Genomic DNA, 21,754 nt, shown 5'->3' with positions numbered 1-21,754 from the left:
CTGCATTGCCAGAACAACTTCTTTAACCACAGAAATATTCAAATCCTCTCTACAGCCTGGATTTGGCACTGAGTGACTTTCATATTTTTCCAGAGATGACAAAGTGGTTGAGTGAACAGCATTTCACTTCAGGTGAGGAACTGCAAAGCTCTGTGACAATATAGCAGACTGAAAAGCCATACTGATTGTACTAAAAAATAATCAGTACATGAATCTACTATTTGTAGGCCTATATGAACTCTGATATTAATATTTTAGTTCTAGCTGTACTGGAGGGGGAAAAATGCCTCTCATATTTAATTTGGCATGTTAATGCCAAAAGCTTTCACATGCCCCACATAAGATGAGAACAGGATAACTTTTTTATTTTGCAGTGCTTTATATGTTGACTTTACTAATGGCCCCTCTTTAAATAGAGTACATTAATACTAATTGTGTTCTAGTTAGAAGCAGTAAAGACACAATCCTTATGCCTATCATTATCTTTAGTGCAGTTGATTGATGGTTATGTGATTTTATATTTATATGATACTGTATAAATTTCACAGGAAAGAAATGAGTTAAGGAAAGGTGTGACACTCATTCAGGGACCCCACTGTAGTAATGCAAGAAATTAAAGTTCCACCATATAGAATGTCTTTGAGGGGAAACTGATAATGAAATACTGGCCAAAAGCAAAACGTGCTTAACTTTGTAAGTGGCTGAAATTTGATCAAAACCTGTGTGAATGCACAAAAGATAAAATAAGCCTAAAAACAACACTATGGAAAATATCTGTTGAAAGCTTTTCTTTTACAGGTTACATCATGCAAAAGGCAAAGTTGAATCATCTACTGAAATTCACATGCCATGTTAGCTAATCAGATTTTATCAAATCATTCACATACTTTATTTCAAAGAAGTACAATAATTGCAAGAAGTATTCTGTTATAATTAAAGAAAGCATACAACTTTTAAAATGCAACACAACACTATTTGGATTCCACAGCTATTTAGGATGTCAGAAAGAGACGACCAATAATTTAAATTTGAAAAATGAAATATAAAAGGAGGGGAAAGTTGCATTACTTGACAATACTGTTTACTTTGCTGCTAAAATCACTACTAAAGTACAATAAAGATCAATTCTTTGGTGAAAAAGAGTTTTATTTGACATAATCATACCCGTTTTTGGCTGACTTCTGAGATTGCTAAATTATGTTGAGATGGAGGTGCTTGATCCACGGTTAGCTTGTTTGAATCCTGATGGTGGAAAAAATTATTTGTAACAGGTGGTTGGCAGCAGGGTAAGAAAGGAAATGGTGGGCAGATTCTAACCATCACATGCATATCAACATGCTGAATTAAGCATAAAATTTGTGGCTCTCATCTTATGGAATGCAGACACTAGACTGCCATGAGTAACCTATCACATCAAAATGTCACATAACTCAACCCTCACACAGGATGTTAAACAGAAGCAGGTTGAATGCTTCACTTTGTTTCTACCATGTAGTACTAGTAAGATATCTAACTGAATTTTACACTTTACACAGTTTCTAGTAGCATATGATAGGTGACTGAAGTCATGTAATAAGGAAGGGTTTTATCTACTCATCGAAAATGTTTTTTAAGTTTGGTCTCTAGCCACACCAGTCCAAATAAGAAGAAAACAGCTAAAGTGATTATTTTTGAACAGAGTGACACTTTGTTTAAGAACTAGCATGAATGATTATAGAAGTAAAAAAAAATTACATCAGCAAATGACCAGATTTATCTGTAAGAAAAGTTATTTAAGATTGCAAGTACCCAACAGATTGGTGTTCTGTCCAAATGGACAATTTATCCTACTTTGTAATTTGTTTTCAGTGAACTCTCAACCAGTAAAGGTTCTTCATTAATCTGGTATTGTGTGTGAGAGAGAACCTGAAACATGAAACATGCTTCTTTTGAATCAGAAGACTGTAACAGCCATGAAGGAAACATATTTTCAACAGTGATACAACTCTAGCAATAGATGAGCAAGAGGGGAAAAAAGACTCTAGCATAATTCTGATGATGATGACTTGTTAGTTTTAAACACATCAGTTTTGTGCTTTTGCATTGTGAAGGTGGTTAAGCCTAGATTTTAACATAGAGTTTTAATAACCAAGCCCTAGTATCCCCCATAGATAAGTTCATAGAAGTATATGAAAAAAATTAAATATTTTGCAGTACTACTGTGAAATACAACAAGAGTTCCTGTATGTCATTGTGCTGAACCAAACTGCTATTGGGCATGCTTCTTAGGTGTTATCTAACATTTCACTACAATCAGAGTCCACATTTTACTGATAACTGCCCTGGCAGACTGGTGTATATAATGGCAATTGACCATTGTCCATAAATTTAATCTCTGACGATAGACGAACCCCGTGAAGTGATATTGGTTGTGCTGTGAAAAAAATTGGGCATCTGGGTTACCATGTGGTAAGGTGTTGTTTAAATGCTGCCTGCTAGCAAAAATGGGGTTGGAAAGCTAACTGGTCATGTTCTCCTGAGAGTTCCACTTGGTAATAGGATGACTGTTGATGCATTATATGACAGAGTACTGAGTATGTGAGTTTAAGCCATACAGTAACAGCCTCTGGCTGTCATGTGTGTTAGAGATCCATTTGTGTGTGTGTGTGTGTGTGTGTGTGTGTGTGTGTGTTTTCTGTCTGATGAAGGCCTGTTTGGCTGAAAGCCTTGTTTCTTTGTCTGACAGTCTTTTCGTTGTGCCTGTCTGTGACAGTATCTCTGCTATATGGTGAGTAGCAACTACCCTTTTCATAATATTCTTATTATTCCATCCTGCATTTTGCACTGTTGAATTCTAGAAAAGCATGAGCAAAGATGAAGGCATATGAACTAAACAATGGCCCTACAGCAATTTTGATATCAGGACATCCTGAACGGCCTATTTTTTCCAACAGGATTATTGAAATGTAAAATATTGCTCCATTACAGTAACAGCTTGCAAGAAGCAGGAGCATTTTTATGAAATGTTATAATTTATTGTCAAATAGTGGACAAATCTTAATATACACTCATTATTTTCTTGGACCTGTGTGCCAGAAAACAGTAACTGATATGCCCTTGTGGCTTTCCTTAGGATGTAATAGAATCGGTGAATGTATTCAACAACAACACAAGTGTAACCTTCTGCCACACTATTAAGTGAATTTTCTGTCCCTTAAATTTCTTTTCTGCTTCTTTTCCCATTGTGTATTCCAATCATGGCAACATCTACAGCAAAGCACATTTGGTAAAGCTAAGAGAGAGAGAGAGAGAGAGAGAGAGAGAGAGAGAGAGAGAGAGAGAGAGAGAGAGAACACTATGTGGTAACTTGAGGTGAGGGAATATTAAAACACAAACTGTATGTTTAATGTTTTGCTTCTGTTGTATCTTTTCACACAGCATGAAAGCATTTTATTTTGTGATCAAATTGGGAAAAATATCCTCAGGTATCTGGAAACAGTAAGTTAAGAAACGTATGCAACAGTCTTTTCAGCAGATATCAAGAGATAACCACCTGGTTATATACTCCCTATTCTTATAACACTCCATGGCTACTGCAAAATGGATGACGAAGCCATAAAAATCACAATCAGAATAACACCATTAACAGTGATGTGAAACTAGAACACTGTCAAACTCAAAAGCAACTTATTTTTAAAGCTAATGTGTCATGCAATAGTAGTGTTTTCACTAATTGGTTAAAAGGCACTTTACAGAACCATTCCAATTAAAACTTATTGACAAATTAAAACTATATGTCAAACCAGTATTCAAACATGGAACCTTTGTGTTTCACATGGAAATTTTCTACCACCAGAACTGCCCATGTGGCACTATGACCCACCCTCACAGCTTCACTTTCAATCTCTTCAGTGTGCCATTTATGTTATGCCCCAAATGAAAGTTTTTGTAGTTTCTAAAGACCTGAGTTGGCTGCCAGTGTCACTTTGTTCCAACTTTTTATCTTGTAAATCCCTTGGCATAAGTATACTGATGTTCTTTACAGTCAGATCAAAGTGGAGAAGAGGGAAGTGAAAGAATATGAACAAATAATTTATGAGGGACAATCAATGAAGACCAAAGACCCCCACAATCGAACCATGGAGTGGTTCCATCACCACACATGTTAAGACCTGTATCCCACTGGGAGACAGGATCAACTCCTTTTTTGTAAAACACTGATGGATCCATAGCCACACCCACTCTTGCACTTCCTTGTCAAAATAGAACTGACATCCTTGCAAGTCTTTGTTCAAGTCATCAAAGATGTGAAAATCACAAGGTGAAAGATCTACCCCTCCCCCCCCTTCTCCCCACACACACACACACACACACACACACACACACACACACACACACACCAAAGATGCAGGGGCTCTCTGCTCATCAAATTCTTCACGCATGAAATCACAATCAGTGTGCAGCACTATACAGGCATTTTGCAGAAACTGATGAGCCATAAAGTCAAGGGATATTTCATTGTGTGATTTTTGCATAATATGTGACTGGAAGAAAGATGTGCATGAATATCGGTTTCAGTCAGATGAGGAAGTGCAGTTGTGGATCCACCATTGGCTGACAATGTTCTATGAAACTGATCATCTTGTCTCCCAGCGAGACAAAGGTTTTAACACATGTGGTGATTACTTTAGAATGCAACCATTCCATAGTCCCACTGTGGCAGATATTTGGTTTTCATTTGACTGCCCCTTATACTTACAGAACCATAAGTTACATAAATATAGCTCTGATGCTTACTATATTATCTTGGGAGTGATGGATTCAGGGGTGTTGTTAATGACTTTTTTTCCATGTTTTGTATTCCAATTGTTAAGAATTATTTTGTAAACGTTCTGAACATGGACAACTTAAGTCATTTCTTGTGATCTGTTGGATGAACATGCACTTTGTCACATATAATATTCAAGAGATCTTTGATTACAGTTGTATACATAGGACTTATTACCTATGTACAGAATAACACAGATTGGTTGACATGAAGTAAACATTTTAGCTTTCTCAATATTAAAACTATTACTGTTGGGACACACTTTTGTTGGTATGAAAATAATATGAGGGACTAATGACTGTTTGGAATATTAATTAGCATGGAATACTGCAGTCTTAAAGCTTGCTGCTTCCAAGCCTTACCCATATTTTTCTGACATGAAGGAACTCCAAGACAATTTGCTGCTGCATCGCGAGGACCAATTTTTTCCTATCTTTAGTTGGTTTTAGAGGGCACTCTGCAAAACAACTCTTCCACATAGATAAATTTGAAAGGATGTGCTCTGTATTACAAATTTACTCAGACAGAAAAGGATAACAGGCCTTCACAGTCACTTACAAAATTTGAAGATAGGAGGGGCAATGAATCATTTCTGCTGGTGTGGACTTACAGAACTTTTCATGCATCTCATGCTAACGACTTCTTAATAGTAGGAAAGTTCTGGTGGAATGTAAATAATTTGAAGTAAAGGAGACCATTCCCCAAACAGCAGAAGCATTGGGTCATTGACAGGCATAGGCAAAAGAGGAAGAAAACTTGCTAGGTTTTGATCAATGACTCAGTGCTTCTACTGTTCACTGAGTGGTCTCCTTCACTCCATAATTATTGACTTCTGAATAACATGCTTATGATTATTTATTTAATATTTTATGTGAAAGGGACTTGCGTAACTGTAAATATCTATTAAACTAAGTTGCAAGCTAACACAAAGCTGAAACAAATTAGATGTAATACATTACGTTAAATGCCACAGTGGAAGGTCCTAAAGAGAAGATTAAAATAATGTGAGAAAAGAGAACAACTCATGACTTATAACAGAGACACTGAAAATACAAAGAATCATTGATAGCAGAAGTTCATCTGTTGAACTTAACAAAATACGCCCACCTCCCTCCTCCCCCCACCCACCCAACCGTCCGACATACACACACAGAAGAGGGAGGGAGAAAGATAGATAAATAGAAGGAGAGAGGGGGGGAGGGAGAGGGAGAGGGAGAGGGAGAGGGAGAGGGAGAGGGAGAGGGAGAGGGAGAGGGAGAGGGAGAGGGAGAGGGAGAGGGAGAGGGAGAGGGAGAGGGAGAGGGAGAGGGAGAGGGAGAGGGGGAGAGAGAGAGAGAGAGAGAGAGAGAGAGAGAGAGAGAGAGAGAGAGAGAGAGAGAGGGAGGGAGGGAGAGGGGGTGGAGATCTGTCTGTTAAAAACAATTTAACAGTGAGCATATTAATGACTGAAGTTACAACTACCTGCATAAATCTGACCTCTGTGAGTCTTTTGTGGTTGAGATCTTGTGGAGAAAAGTTTCTCTTCAAGAACAGATGATAATATCTGTACTGCTGAATAGTAGTCTTGAAACCATGAAGAGAATTTCCTAAATCAGTTATGACACTCTGTTGTGCCAGTATATGAGACAGATATTGAATGTAAGTCACACATAAACAAAGTAGATTAAAAAAGTGATGCTGTCACTGTGAGCTACAACAGACATTTATTTATGATTTGGCATCAAGTTATGCTGAATATGCTGTTACATACTGACTAAAGTTTTTACTTCCAGCAGAGTGTAAGAGCATTATGTATAATGAATCATGGCTCTCAATACAAAAAGTAGGAAAAATACAGACTTTAATGTACAAGAGCTCTGCAACATAGTTTCTGACATGTTTCTGCTAGCAGACGTTCTACTCTCAGTGTCAGTTATGTTTTTTATACAGACATATCTCTCTCTCATTTTGATCAAGTTTAAAAAGTTTTTCATTGATAAATCTAGCTGAATACCAAATTGTACCACAATTCTAAGAAAGAGCGTAGCTGACAGTATGGCGTATATGTTTGCTCTGATAAATACTCCAATTTCAAGAGCTGAGTTACAACAATGAAACCCATTGTCTAAATATCAGTTTGTTTTTCAATGTCTCCCCAACATAGTGAGTGGTTGTCTTTCATCAAGTCATTTTTATCAAATGAATCACTTGTTTTACACTTGTTTCAAACCATTAGCTACTGAAAGGAATACTTACAGTGCAAATAAAAATTGTGTGCCATTATATATGGGGAAACATTCCACGTGGGAAAAATATATCTAAAAACAAAGATTCTGTAACTTACCAAACGAAAGTGTTAGTATGTTGATAGGAGACAATAAAAAACACACAAACACACACAAATTTCAAGCTTTTGCAACCCAAGGTTGCCTCATCAGGAAAGAGGGAAAGAGGAAAGGATGTGGGTTTTAAGGGAGAGGGCGAGGAGTCATTCCAATCCTGGGAGGGAAAGACTTACCTTAGGGGCAAAAAAGGACAGGTATACACTCACACTCACACACATATCCATCACTCACACACATATCCATCCGCACATATACAGACACAGACATATGTGAGTGCAAGTGTATACCTTTCCTTTTTTCCCCCTAAGGTAAGTCTTTCCACTCCCAGGATTGGAATGACTCCTTACCCTCTCCCTTGAAACCCACAGCCTTTCGTCTTTCCCTCTCCTTCCCTCTTTCCTGATGAAGCTACCTTGGGTTGCAAAAGCTTGAAATTTGTGTGTGTTTGTGTGTTTTTTGTTGTCGCCTATCAACATACCAACACTTTCGTTCGGTATGTGTGTGTGTGTGTGTGTGTGTGTGTGTGTGTGTGTGTGTGTGTGTGAGAGAGAGAGAGAGAGAGAGAGAGAGAGAGAGAGAGAGAGAGAGAGATTAATTGTGTTTCTAGATAGTTGTGCAATAACTACTAACAATATAGTTCACATAACAAACAGGAATTTCCATTAATTGACACAGTTTTTACATCTTAATTATGAAGATTCAATACTTTTCAACATGGTGCTAAAGACAATAATTCATGCTAGTGCTCAAAATTTGAAAAATATAACATATCCAATGTGAGACTTTTCTTTATCTCTCCTATTATGCAAAGTATGTACTACTTGATTATTTACAGCTGAAAATTGATTCCAGATACTGGAATATGTAAAACTAGAAAGAAAGCAATTTTTACATATTGAAGACATTATTTACAAATACAAGTGATGAGAGAAAGATGCATACAACTACATTTATGTATCTGTTAATGGCCACAAAAGTGTTATCACATCATGAAAGTGAAGGAAGCATGACACAATATGGCTGAACAAACACAAGATGATAACAGTCACATTTTGTGTTTTGAACACTTGAATGATTACTACCTTGATACCCTGTTGACTGGAAGACTTGCTCCTGATGCTAAACTTTCTTGGCTTCTTCTAAAAGAAATGTTTCATATAATATACTTTATGTTTTTTTACTTATACAAAAGTAAATTGATTCTAAACTTTAACAACAATATGTGTCATAGAAATTAAATGATTTGAGACTATGCATAGATAATTTGAAACACAGTACTGCAGAAAATATATGTATTAATTAATAGAAACTTTGTAACAGTCTTCCAATTCTGTCATTTTTACAGTAATTTATGAGGGGTGATCAAAGGATATGTGAACTGGTGGTGTGAAGCCCAAGCAAAAACGTTACAACATAAAACAAATTAGATTCTAGATGATTTTGGTATGTGTATTCCATGTACTATAATTTACATGTTCTTATTTACTTACAAAAAAACTCACTATATTTGTTACATACAATTCTAATCCATGGCTTATTCTGCACAAATTATTCAACTACAAAACCACAGACAGTGGTCATAATGTTTGTGAATCACATCATTTTCATGTATGTGTGTGTGTGTGTGTGTGTGTGTGTGTGTGTGTGTGTGTGGTGTTTAAGTTGTCTATTGAGAAAAAGGCCTTTTTGGCCAAAAGCCTTCTTGTTTGACAGTCTTTTTGTCATGCTTATTTGTGACTCAACATCTCCACTATATGATTAGCTAGCAATCTGTCCTTTTCACAATCTGTCCTTTTCATAATACTATCATTATTCAATTTATTGATGATTTGGAGGTATATAGCATGTGAAATTTAGTACATGGAGCTGCCGCCTCTGGCATCAACAATGGCACTTATGCAACTGGGCATTGCGTTGAACTGAGCTTGTATGACAGCTTCAGGTACATCATTACAAGCTGCTTGAACTCTGGCACAGAGTTCATCATTTGTAGTGGCTGGTGACTGGCATTGTGCCCATCTTTTGATAACCCATGATCAGGTGTTTTCAGTGGGTAAGAGATTTGGAGGAAATGTACTGGACAGGGCAGCAGTTGACCAAACTCTGTATCAGGAGAGGTCAGGATATCACATTAACAAGCTGTCTTACATTACCTTGTTGAAAGATAATATCACAGATGCCTTGGAGAAATGGCATAGCCACTGGCCTCAACACTTCAGAAATGTAATGGCTGCAGTCCAAATTACTGGCTATGGGAATTTAGAATGGTGCTCATTCTCCTCAGAGCCTCCATACAGGGATACAACTATAGTGAGGCTGTACGTGGAACTGAGACTCATCTGAAATGACATCACGGTGCCATTCCTCTATCTAGTACTGTCATTTTAAGCAATGCAGTCCCTCTGATGCCATATCAAGGGAAGCTACAGCAATGGTCGCCATACTGACAGTCCATAGTGCTCCAATCATCATCACACTTTCTGTGAGGATACTTGTTTTGCTGTGAACAAATCCATTTCATGACTCAAGGGACATGATGAGCTGCATGATCCTACACAGCCAAATGAAAAATATGTCTGTCTTCTTGGGTGATATTCACCTGGTGCAGTTGTGATCCTGCACAGCATTGAGTATGGCTCTCTCGAATCAATTCCACAGCCACATGATATTGTTTGCAGAAATGGTAATCATCTGCATATGTATATGTATATGTATATGAAATATAGTAAATTTCATGCAAGTCTGGCATTTGTTGCTCACCACCTTCATTTTGTTGCAGTTTTAATGGCCAGCAGTATATTTTGGGTGCTGCAACTGCTGTTGTTGTTGTGGTCTTCAGTCCTGAGACTGGTTTGATGCAGCTCACCATGCTACTCTATCCTGTGCAAGTTTCTTCATCTCCCAGTACCTACTGCAACCTACATCCTTCTGAATCTGTTTAGTGTATTCATCTCTTGGTCTCCCTCTACGATTTTTACCATCCATGCTGCCCTCCAATACTAAATTGGTCATCCCTTGATGCCTCAGAACATGTCCTACCAACCGATCCCTTCTTCTGGTCAAGTTGTGCCACAAACTTCTCTTCTCCCCAATTCTATTCAACACTTCCTCATTAGTTATGTGATCTACCCATCTAATCTTCAGCATTCTTCTGTAGCACCACATTTCGAAAGCTACTATTCTCTTCTTGTCCAAACTATTTATTGTCCATGTTTCACTTCCATACATGGCTACACTCCATACAAATACTTTCAGAAATGACATCCTGACACTTAAATCTATACTCGATGTTCACAAATTTCTCTTCTTCAGAAAAGCTTTCCTTGCCATTGCCAGTCTACATTTTATTTCCTTGCTACTTCGACCATCATTAGTTATTTTGCTCCCCAAATAGCAAAACTCCTTTACTACTTTAAGTGTCTCATTTCCTAATCTAATTCCCTCAGCATCACCCGACTTAATTCGACTACATTCCATTATCCTCGTTTTGCTTTTGTTGATGTTCATCTTATATCCTCCTTTCAAGACCCTATCCATTCCATTCAACTGCTCTTCCAAGTCCTTTGCTGTCCAACCTCAAAGTTTTTATTTCTTCTCCATGGATTTTAATACCTGCTCCAAATTTTTCTTTTGTTTCTTTCACTGCTTGCTCAATATACAGGTTGAATAACATCGGGGAGAGACTACAACCCTGTTTCACTCCCTTCCCAACCGCTGCTTCCCTTTCATGTCCCTCGACTCTTATAACTGCACATCTGGTTTCTGTACAAATTGTAAGTAGCCTTTCGCTCCATGTATGTTACCCCTGCCACATTTAGAATTTGAAAGATAGTATTCTAGTCAACATTGTCAAAAGCTTTCTCTAAGTCTACAAATGCTTAATGTAGCTTCTAAGATAAGTCGTAGGGTCAGTATTGCCTCACGTGTTCCAATATTTCTATGGAATCCAAACTGATCTTCCCTGAGGTCGGCTTCTACCAGTTTTTCCATTTGTCTGTAAAGAATTTGCGTTAGTATTTTGCAGCTGTGACTTATTAAACTGATAGTTCGGTAATTTTCACATCTGTCAACACCTTGTTTCTTTGGGATTGGAATTATTATATTCTTCTTGAAGTCTGAGGGTATTTCGCCTGTTTCATACATCTTGCTTACCAGATGGTAGAGTTTTGTCAGGACTGGCTCTCCCAAGGCCGTCAGTAGTTCCAATGGAATGTTGTCTACTCCAGGGACCTTGTTTCGACTCAGGTCTTTCAGTGCTCTGTCAAACTCTTCACGCAGTATCGTATCTCCCATTTCATCTTCATCTACATCCTCTTCCATTTCCATAATATTGTCCTCAAGTACATCGCCCTTGTATAGACCCTCTATATACCCCTTCCAACTTTCTGCTTTCCCTTCTTTGCTTAGAACTGGGTTTCCATCTGAGCTCTTGATGTTCATACAAGTGGTTCTCTTATCTCCAAAGGTCTCTTTAATTTTCCTGTAGGCAGCATCTATCTTACCCCTAGTGAGATAAGCTTCTACATCCTTACATTTGTTCTCTAGCCATCCCTGCTTAGCCATTTTTCACTTCCTGTCGATCTCATTTTTGAGACGTCCTTATTCCTTTTTGCCTCCTTCATTTACTGAATTTTTATATTTTACCCTTCATCAATTAAATTCAATATTTCTTCTGTTACCTAAGGTTTTCTAGTAACCCTCGTCTTTTTACCTACTTGATCGTCTGCTGCCTTCACTACTTCATCCCTCAAAGCTACCCATTCTTGTTCTACTGTATTTCTTTCCCCAATTCCTGTCAATTGTTCCCTTATGCTCTCCCTGAAACTCTGGACAACATCTGGTTTAGTCAGTTTATCCAGGTCCCATCTCCTTACATTCCCACCTTTTTGCAGTTTCTTCAGTTTTAATCTACAGTTCATAACCAATAGAGTGTGGTCAGAGTCCACATCTGCCCCTGGAAATGTTTTACAATTTAAAACCTGGTTCCTAAATCTCTGTCTTACCATTATATAATCTATCTGAAACCTGTCAGTATCTCCAGGCTTCTTCCATGTATACAGCCTTCTTTTATGGTTCTTGAACCAAGTGTTAGCTATAATTAAGTTATTCTCTGTGAAAAATTCTACCAGGTGGCTTCCTCTTTCATTTCTTAGCCCCAATCCATATTCACCTAGTACATTTCCTTCTCTCCCTTTTCCTACTACCAAATTCCAGTTACCAATGACTATTAAATTTTCGTCACCCTTCACTATCAATTACAAAAAGAAGGGAACACACCAACATCGAATAATTGATGTCTTTTTCCTTTTATGAGAGATCAAATCACTTCCATCACAGTTTGTATTGATATTTTGTTATGGAACACGAATTGCTTTTCTGTGTACTTCTCTTTCAACACAGCAAATTATTCTTATTTTTCATTGCTCACTACATGTAAGGCTATGTAGCCTGTTACAGCCACTGCTTCTTATTGGTGGAGTTGGCTTTTTTTTGTGGGGAGGACTTCATGTAATGGTCTTTCTCTTCTTTTATAAATAAAAATGTGGTTCACAAAAATCCTAATTATGTTGGTTTAATTAGTTTCTGATTTTTCAGCAATAGACTAATGAAAATGTCAAACTCAAAACTGATAACAGCTGGCCACACATGAGTGGATTTTATCAAACCAAAACTGGGAAACATTGATATAACTGATAACAGTGTACCACACATGAGTGGATTTTAGTGATAAGCGACATATATTTATGATGGGTTCTTGAACATCATTTGTCTCTGCTTGTGCATTAGTGGAGATACGACCTTCAGACCATTACCTGCAGTTCTTGGAAACAATGGTCTAGCCTCATTAGCTGGGTGCTCACATGCAGATTTCAGCAATGTACCTCATTCAGAAAGCCCAGCAGTTTTCCTGTGGTTTTCGAGTGACAGCAAGATTTATTTGGTACAAGTATACTGAAGGAACGGACCAATGACTACATCAAGAAATTTATACAATTGTTCAGTGGAACGCCTTGTGTGTGAAAACTAATATATGAACATTACACAAACAGGAATGTAGAAAACGGGCATAAAAACAGATGGCAGAAACATTTATAGATAGTATTACAACTTAGCACCAAAGTACCATAAAATGTAAACTACAAAATTTGAGATAAAGTTTTAGAAAACAAAGAATCATTTATGAGACCATATTATCTGTAGCTGCTTTATAATAATTGTAGGTATTTTAAATCTGTCTTTGAAACTGTGGTACAAAAAACATTGACAAATGAGTGTATACCTCAAAAATGTGCAAGCAGATAGTGTTTCCTGATGTGAGTGAAAATCAGACACAAAATATAATGGAAATCAACATCTTTTGTAAAAGACAAAGCAAGCCAAATTGTAAATGTGTTTCAGTATAGACCACAGATAATGTTTTATTTCAACTAAAAAAATGCATTTGGTTATAAAAATACACCTCTTCTTGTAGCTGCAGAGACATTTAAAATACCTTAAATAATTTGAACAAAGAGCTCAGAGAAGTGTAGGACTCTAGAAAGAAGCATGAAGCTGGGCAGAGGGAGGAATTGTATAAACTAACTTTATGGTGAGTGCCCATAAAATGACGCTTGTACTATGTTCACACTTGTATGACTTGTAACTGTGTTATGTCTGTCATTTTACAGATAACGCTATTACAAATTATTTTACTCTTGCTAACATATTAAACCCTCACATTTCTCATAGGAATTCCCATGAATCAGAAGGAATGTTGCCTTGTGGCAAGCCATATTTTGACTCATTTTGTGTGGTTTTTCTTTTGAGAAATGTATGAGTACATACTGTATATATTCAACGACAGCCAGTTTTCTTCGTGCTATCACACATAATTCTTCTTGGCAATATTAATGAGTTTCAAAACCTAAAAATGTAGTACAATCAAATAACGTCTTACAAATGCTGTATTGTACAATATACTTTTTAGCAAGACATAGTTGGGACTCATAAAATGCATTGTCTTTGGCGTGCCAAGCATGTACTGCAGCCGTGGGATTGTGGATAAGTCAAAAAAAAAACCACACAAGGAGGAGGCCAGCCTCTATTCAAATCTCAGACACTAGATCTGTCAGGCATGGCATGGTCCATCATAAATATTTGTGGAACTGGCCCCCAGTTCTGGCCCATCAAATAATTCTGCTCCTGTCTGGACAGCTATTGAGAACTATTTACATTTTTCTATTCAGTGGTACATGTGCATACTATGTGTGAATGTGTTGCGAGTAGAGTTAATTGGTAGTAAAGAAGTAATAAGTTAAAATGACATATCTGATTCTATAGTTCTACGGCGTGACTAGTGAAACTGTATTACATGATAAGCTATTTTCCCTTCATTCATTATTTTGTGAGGTTGTCAATGAGAGAAAGTTTCAAAAGTATTTGAAATTATGTATATAGTTTGTTGGAAGTCATTAAGTGGTCTCATTCTCCAGTATTGGATGAACCTACACTGAGGAATTTGCGCACGATGAGTTATGCTACCTCAAGGCAAGACAGTTTCTGGCTTCAATACTTATTGTGTTAAACATTCACTGTGAGATTATACCTCTTAATGAGTAGATTATGACAGCATTTTAAATTTGATCATTAATTATATGCAATAATGAAAATACAACTTTTGTTGCCCCAACCTGCCCAGATAGCTGTGAATGTTAAAGCACTACTTCTGGGATGGAGAGGTGCACTGGCCTCAGACTGAATCACCTGAGAGATTAACAACTTTTGCTCACTTCCACATGAATAACAATACAAGCAGACAGTTAGTGTACACATATTCCAATCTGGGAGGTATGGGACAGTAACAGGAAGGGCATCTAGCCATCCCTTAAATTAAACATGCCACATCTGTTAATAAGCATGCTGACCCTGTACTGATGTGGGACAAAGGCACAAGGAAAAAAAGAAGAAATGTTTTGCCCCTGAAAGCCATTAGACAGGTAACCAGCAACTGTGATCAAATGAGCATTTTAGCTATTTAGTTATATATTGCTGCTCTTCTGAAAAACCTGAGTTCTGCTGCCTGAAGTCTTCTTTTTTCTTTTGCTCATGTCTTTGAGTGCACAGTCCAGGATCTGAGCGACCTCTCCCTCCTTGTAATGTTCCCCAAACCTACTTTTTCCTCCTTCAGGAAGGAACTAATAGTTCTGCAAGTTAGGTATAGATTTTTTTACTTGCATCTGTTGGCATCACTTGTAATTACATCTCCTGAAGTACATATTCTGTCCTGTTATTATTTTACAATTTTCATTTTATTACATATTTCATCTACATCTATATACATACTTTGCAAGCCATGGTGGAGGGTACCATTTCTTTTCCTGTTCCACTCACAAACAGAGTGAGGGAAAAACAAATGTCTATAAATCTCCATATGAGCCCTAATTTTTCTCATCTTATCTTCATGGTCCTTATGTAAATTTATGTTGCCAGCAGTAGAATCAATCTGCGTTCAACCTCAAATGGTGGTTCTCTAAACTCCCACAACAGTGCCTTGTGAAAAGAGCATTGTGTGTCCTCCAGGGATTCAAATTTGACTTCATGAAGCATCTCTGTAATACTTGCATGCTGATAGAACCGATTGGCACCAAATCTAGCAGCATGCCTCTGAATTGCTTCAATGTCTTTCTTTAATCTGACCAGGTGGGAATCTCAAACACTCAAACAGTGATCAAGGTTGGGTCACCATAGCATTCTAGATGCTGTCTCCTTTATAGATGAGCTACACATTTTCAATAGTCTTCCAATAAAACAAAATCGAGCATTCTCCTTCCCTAATACTAACCTGACGTGCTCATTCCATTTCATACCACTTTGGTACATTACACTTACATGTTCAGTCATTATGACTGAGGCAAGCAGCACATTTATAATGCTGTATTCAAACATTACAGTATTGTTTTTCCTACTCACCTGCATTAACTTACATTTTTATACATTTGGAACAAATTGCCATTCAACAAATCAACTATAAATTTTGTTCAAGTCACCTTGTATCTTCCTACATTCACTTCCTGTACACCAAACATCAACAAACCTTTAAATTGCTATTCGCCCTATCTGTCAAATAATTTATGTATATAGAGAAACAGATCAGTCCTACCATACTTCCTTGGGGCACTCCTGACAATACCCCATCTCGGATGGACATCTACCATCAAGGACAATACACTGGGTTTTATTATTTAAAAAGTCTTTGAGCCACTCACATATCTGGGAACCTAATCCATACGCTCAGATTTTCAGCAGCATACATGGGACACTCTGTCAAAGTGCTGTGTAATTATGAATTTCATATGTAAATAATCACAACATAAGATCTATAAGCAAATTAAAAGGCTTTTAGTATGCATATAAATATATTTTCTTATCCATTTCTTGCAGTGTTTATTTATGAATTTCTGTCTGTACTTTATATGAGTTTCTGTTTGTACTTTATATTTACATATTTAAATCAGAAATTGTTTGAAGGATTTTAGACTGTTGAGAAGATACGACACACTGTGACACATCTAAAAATGGCTTCTCAATTTCATCAGATAAGGAAGGTAGTGATGTATAGTGGTGGCGTCTGACTCATGGATATAGGCATGCAGTAACTTGCAATTTAATTTAGTAACAAAACAGTCCACATAGTATTTGATCATACCTCATAAGAACTGATTTTTAATCTTTAAGTTCACAAACAAAAAGTCAATACAGCCCATACCATCTAAAATTTTACAGAAGTGCCAACTTCATATCCTGCTACACAGAATGTTCCCAGTACATTTTTTCTTCATGAAGCTCATTTGGTTACTGAATGATCTGTATCAATACCATCCCAAGTTGATGGAATTGCAATGAAAGTATACAGTTTCTTTTTTTGTTTTTTATAATGACTTGCAGCATATATGTCTATGTGCAACTACTAGAATGAGCAACTTCTCACTGAATTATTTGAAATCATAATTTACTGCTGATACTGTGGATGATAAATTGATCACTGGCCAAATAAAGCCAAAGAATGTGGAACAAATCAGAACATAATCATGCCAAATGACAGTGGATTCAGAGTAAATATGTGATGTTGGAGTTATCAGAAACAGTGTTAATGGAACTGTTTGCAGTACTAATAACAGTTCTCTTTTTCCTCTGCACTTTTGATCTAAAGTCTGCTATCCTATATACAATATGTGATTGGTCTAAAAGTTGTTGAGTTTGGTGTTACTGAGAGCACTGTTATTGTTCATGGTAACTGCTGATTTATGTACATGCATAACTTACTTTTTATTTTGAATTAATTAAATTTCAAACATACATAAAAAACATGTATCTTAATTTTTCTACACATTAAAAAATAAAATTAGAAGTTTTTTTTTTGCCCTTGATACTTAAATCCTGTCAATTAAAAATTATTACATTGCATAACGGGTTTCTCAATCCATACTCAATTGTCCATAACAAATACTAGTTATAAACTTATTAATATGGACTGTAAGAAGTAAATCACATTGAATTATTTCTATGTAAATTCTTGTTAACACACAAGTTTGGAGCCTTGTATTTTCATGCAGAAGATGAACATTATGTTTAATTGCCAAAATTCTTTATTCTTGTGGATGGAGTTACCTAGTGTAGAAAATACTTATTATTAATATCAGCTCTCTTTTGTGATATGTAAAGCTTGGTAACAAAATGTCATAGAGAAAAGAGTGTCAAGCATGATACGGCTTGCTCTAAACTTTGAAAAACCACAGCACATCCAATTTTCTGTTGCAAAAAGTACAGTTCCTTCAATAAATATAACACATCAACAGAAGTCAGTAGACAGGGTAGAGCATACTAAGTTTTTGGGTGTGCACGTAGATGAGAATCTTAATTGGAAAATTCATATTTTGGATCTCCTAAAGAGGCTAGGTTCTGCAACTTTTGCGATCAGAATAATTGAAAATTTTAAGGTTATACAACTTAGTAAGCTAACATAATTTCACTCTCTGATGTCATATGGAATAATATTTTGGGGCAATTCAACATTTAGACAAAAAGTATTCACTGCTCTAAAGAAAGTGGTTAGAATAATGTGTGCAGTTCATAGTAACACATTTTGTTGGCATCTTTTTAAGAGATTGGGAATTCTTACAACATCCTTACAATACATATACTCACTAATGAAATTTGTTCTCAAAAACATGGACCAATTTAAAAACAACAGTGACATTCATGGTTATAATACCAGAAAAAGAAAGACTTAAACTATCCTTTGCTCAGCCTATCTTTGGCACAGAAAGGGGTAAAATATGCTGCTATAAAAATTTTCGACAAATTGCCTGGTGAAATAAGGTGTCTGACAGACAGCAGTAATAGCTTCAAAAATAAATTGAAATCATATCTCCTTGACAACTCCTTCTATACCATAGATGAATTCTTGAATAGGAATAAATAAATCTATAAATATAGTCTATGCATTTTGTGTCATTTAAGGGAATGGGGTAAATAATATAAATATTAATCTTTAACTCTGTAACTGTACCATGTGATTGATCAATGGAACATGCAACCAACTAACTAACTAACTAGACAGTTTTCTTTCTTCCCTGCACCTCTTCACACGCATTGAGACTGAGGTGTTCACCATAAGCAACAATGCAGAACAAAAAATATTGTCCTTCCTGCAAACACATCTACTGAACACATCATCTTCTCTATTCAAGATTTTTGGTGTTGATCAAGTGTGCAGTCCTACAGCTGAAGCTACGTTTAATATTGTTAGGCACTCTTAGAATCAATAGGAGTCCAAAACATATGTATGCTTCCACTTATGAAACTTCTCTGCAGTTGCTTTGTTAGTTTGTCTTATCACTGAAAATTTTTGTAGCAGTCATTTTCGCCTGACTCCTCAAAATTTTTGCTGCCTGATGAACACATACTGCAGAGTATGTAAGTGTATCCCTAGCCCAGTCACTGCAGTAATGGCAACAGGTAATAGTTCACCATATAATTTTGAGTAAGGTGTACCCTTGATAATGCAGTTAAATTACTGAGAGACTCTGCCTACCCAGAAGGAAAATCACGTTGCTTCCTCTGTTCATTCATTTCCACATTGGTTTACTTCCCATGAAAATTATTTGTGCCTCTTCTTTACTGGCTGTCTGTGTCTTTGAGAGAGCTTTTCTCCTCAAACAAATGCAGACAAAGAAAAACTGTGCCATGACTTTCTGGTGCGACAAGTTATCTTCCTTTTTGAGTATCATATCATTTTAGAGGAAAAGGTATAAATGAAGTGACACTAGAGAAACAGACCAACAATACAAATATAGGGGAACATTACAAGAAACAAAAGTCATTTCCTGACTTGTGGGTTGCATCATGGTATAATGATATTCTTGATCATAAAACTAAATGCTGAGTGCTAAAGTAGCCTAACAGGTATGATTTAAACAGAATTTATAAGGTAATTATAATGAGGTTACACTTTAAGAGCCCTCATATGTTTTCTTGGGTACTGATTTCCACAAAACTGCTATAGATTTTTATACTGGTACATCATCTGCATGTTTTATCACATATGTCCATTCAAATTAAAAATACTGAATTAAATTTCAGTCTCTAGTGCAACAGATATGAGTAATACAGTACACTGTCATGATGCACTAAATTCATTGCTTCATGAAGGAACACTGTACTCTCTGTTCTGATTCATTCTTTTTTCATACCATTTCAAAACTTCAATTTCTGTTTCTCAAGTGTACTAAAATGATAAACCTGAAAAATGTACTACAAATATTATAATGGAGCACAGTTCTCTCCCAGACTTTAAGTACAAGATCCACTGGATTTATCCTTCTTCAAAACAGATGAAACAGCCTGCTCAGCAACACAAAAAAGTCTATCCCTAAATTTTGAAAATGATTGGGTTCTAATTTGTAATGGCACTTCCAACATAGTTATGGAGCAGTAACATCCTTAAAAAACGTGCCACATGTCTCTTGAAAGCTACACACATGAAGACCATCACAAGAGTGCAGCCACAGATGAAATCATTAATAAAGGTTACATCAACAATTAAAGGTATGTCAAAAATCTGATCCCATAGATGTACCTGAAGGAAGTTTATGGTATTTTTAACATGAAGAATTAACCAATAGAATGTTTTTTTGCATTTATTGAGTGTTGACCAGAAAAAAACATGGAAATGAATTTTTTTCAGGACCGTTTGGACCATGTGTTTGTTGGAATAGCAGCCAACACTCTTGCATTTCTTGACTAGTTCTGGATTCTCCAGTCCAGGTCTGCTTTTAAGTGATTACTTTCCCTTTCCCACACAAAGTAGACTGCTTATGGTCACTGTATTGAGTTCTCAGAATGACAAGTCTCTTTATGAGGTATCCTCATTTAACTTTCCCATAGAGGCAAACCCTGAAGCCTTCATCAACTGGCTTGACTACGGAAAAGTAGTATAATGCACAAATTCTTGCTCTGACTGATGCTGTCTTCTCCTCCAATTTTTAATGGTCACTCGTGTGCAAGCTCTCATGTTTAGCTGTTCTACTCATATTGCACTGCCTAATGCAATCTGTCTGAGTGTTTCTTTCTGTAACCATTTCTCCTATCAGTTGAGCAGATAAAAACTACGGTTTATAATCACACTATAGTTTTTTTAATACTATAAAACCAGTTATATTTAAGTGTGATTTCGGAAAAACTACTTCACATGTTATTGTTGTTCAAAGTGTTTTCAAATGTTATTGTTGTTCAAAGAACCAGATTTTGGAATATATGTCAGAAGCTGCTTTCAAAGCCCTAAGTCTTATTTCACAACAAGTATGCAACACAATCTGACTTCGATTCCACATTACCATTTTTGAAGAATAACTTTATCTTGTTATCCCATTTTATTTTGTCCGTTGTTTATCAACTGCATTTTGTTAACAATTAATCTACAAAATCATTCTGAAAAATAATGCCTCAAATCTTTTATATGAAAACTCTTAGAGCTTTTCAACTAAAACATATTTTAGGACAGATTGCTACTCACCATGTAGCAGAGTTGCTAAGTCACGGACAAGAGTAACAAAAAGATTACTAAACAAATAAGCTTTTGGCCAGAAGGCCTTCTTCTGAATGAGGCAACACACACACTCATTCAGAAGAAAGCCCTCTGGCCAAAATCTTACTTGGTAGTCTTTTTGTTGTGCCTATCTGTGACTGAGCATATCCGCCATATGGTGAGTAGCAATCTATTCTTTTCATAATACTCTCATTACACTATTCTGGATTTTCCATAGTTTGATTTTGTCTATATATTTACTTCTCAGCATAGTATGGCAAGGAACATGTTTCTCCCAACAAGAGACTTGTTTGTTGATACCATCGCCATAGAACTTTGTTGACGGTGCCACAATTCCACAGTGCTTGCACTGCACCTAAATGTCCTACTCTTGACTCTGATGCCACACTCTTCGTTGTCAGTTTTTTTTATTTTTATGTTTTATTTGTAGCAAACTGAACTATCTACAGTAACAGTAAAAACTTGAAATCCTAGTTTGACCATGTAGCTAAAGTTGAAGTGAAACCATATCTGACAACACAGATCATCAAAACAGCC

At 36.5% G+C, this 21,754-nt stretch overlaps 1 protein-coding gene across 3 annotated transcripts in view; it reads right to left on the bottom strand.

Moving 5' to 3' along the window:
• LOC126365851 (transient receptor potential cation channel trpm) overlaps window positions 1–21,754 on the bottom strand; it is a 1,785,347-nt gene that overhangs the window by 35,262 nt on the left and 1,728,331 nt on the right. The window contains exons 17-18 of one of the 3 annotated variants that reach the window (XM_050008509.1): window positions 8,214–8,270; window positions 1,165–1,242 (exon numbers count right to left, since the gene is read on the bottom strand). The exons of the other annotated variants lie outside the window; for them this stretch is intronic. Of the exons in view, the coding sequence (XP_049864466.1) occupies window positions 1,165–1,242; window positions 8,214–8,270 (135 nt within the window). The remainder of the gene's footprint in view (window positions 1–1,164; window positions 1,243–8,213; window positions 8,271–21,754) is intronic. 3 annotated transcript variants of the gene reach the window in all.

This window comes from Schistocerca gregaria, chromosome 4 (assembly GCF_023897955.1).
Source record: "Schistocerca gregaria isolate iqSchGreg1 chromosome 4, iqSchGreg1.2, whole genome shotgun sequence".
In the NCBI taxonomy this organism is placed as follows: Eukaryota; Metazoa; Arthropoda; class Insecta; order Orthoptera; family Acrididae; genus Schistocerca; species Schistocerca gregaria.
Note: the sequence above shows the minus strand (reverse complement) of the source record. Positions and strands in the feature narration are given on the sequence as shown.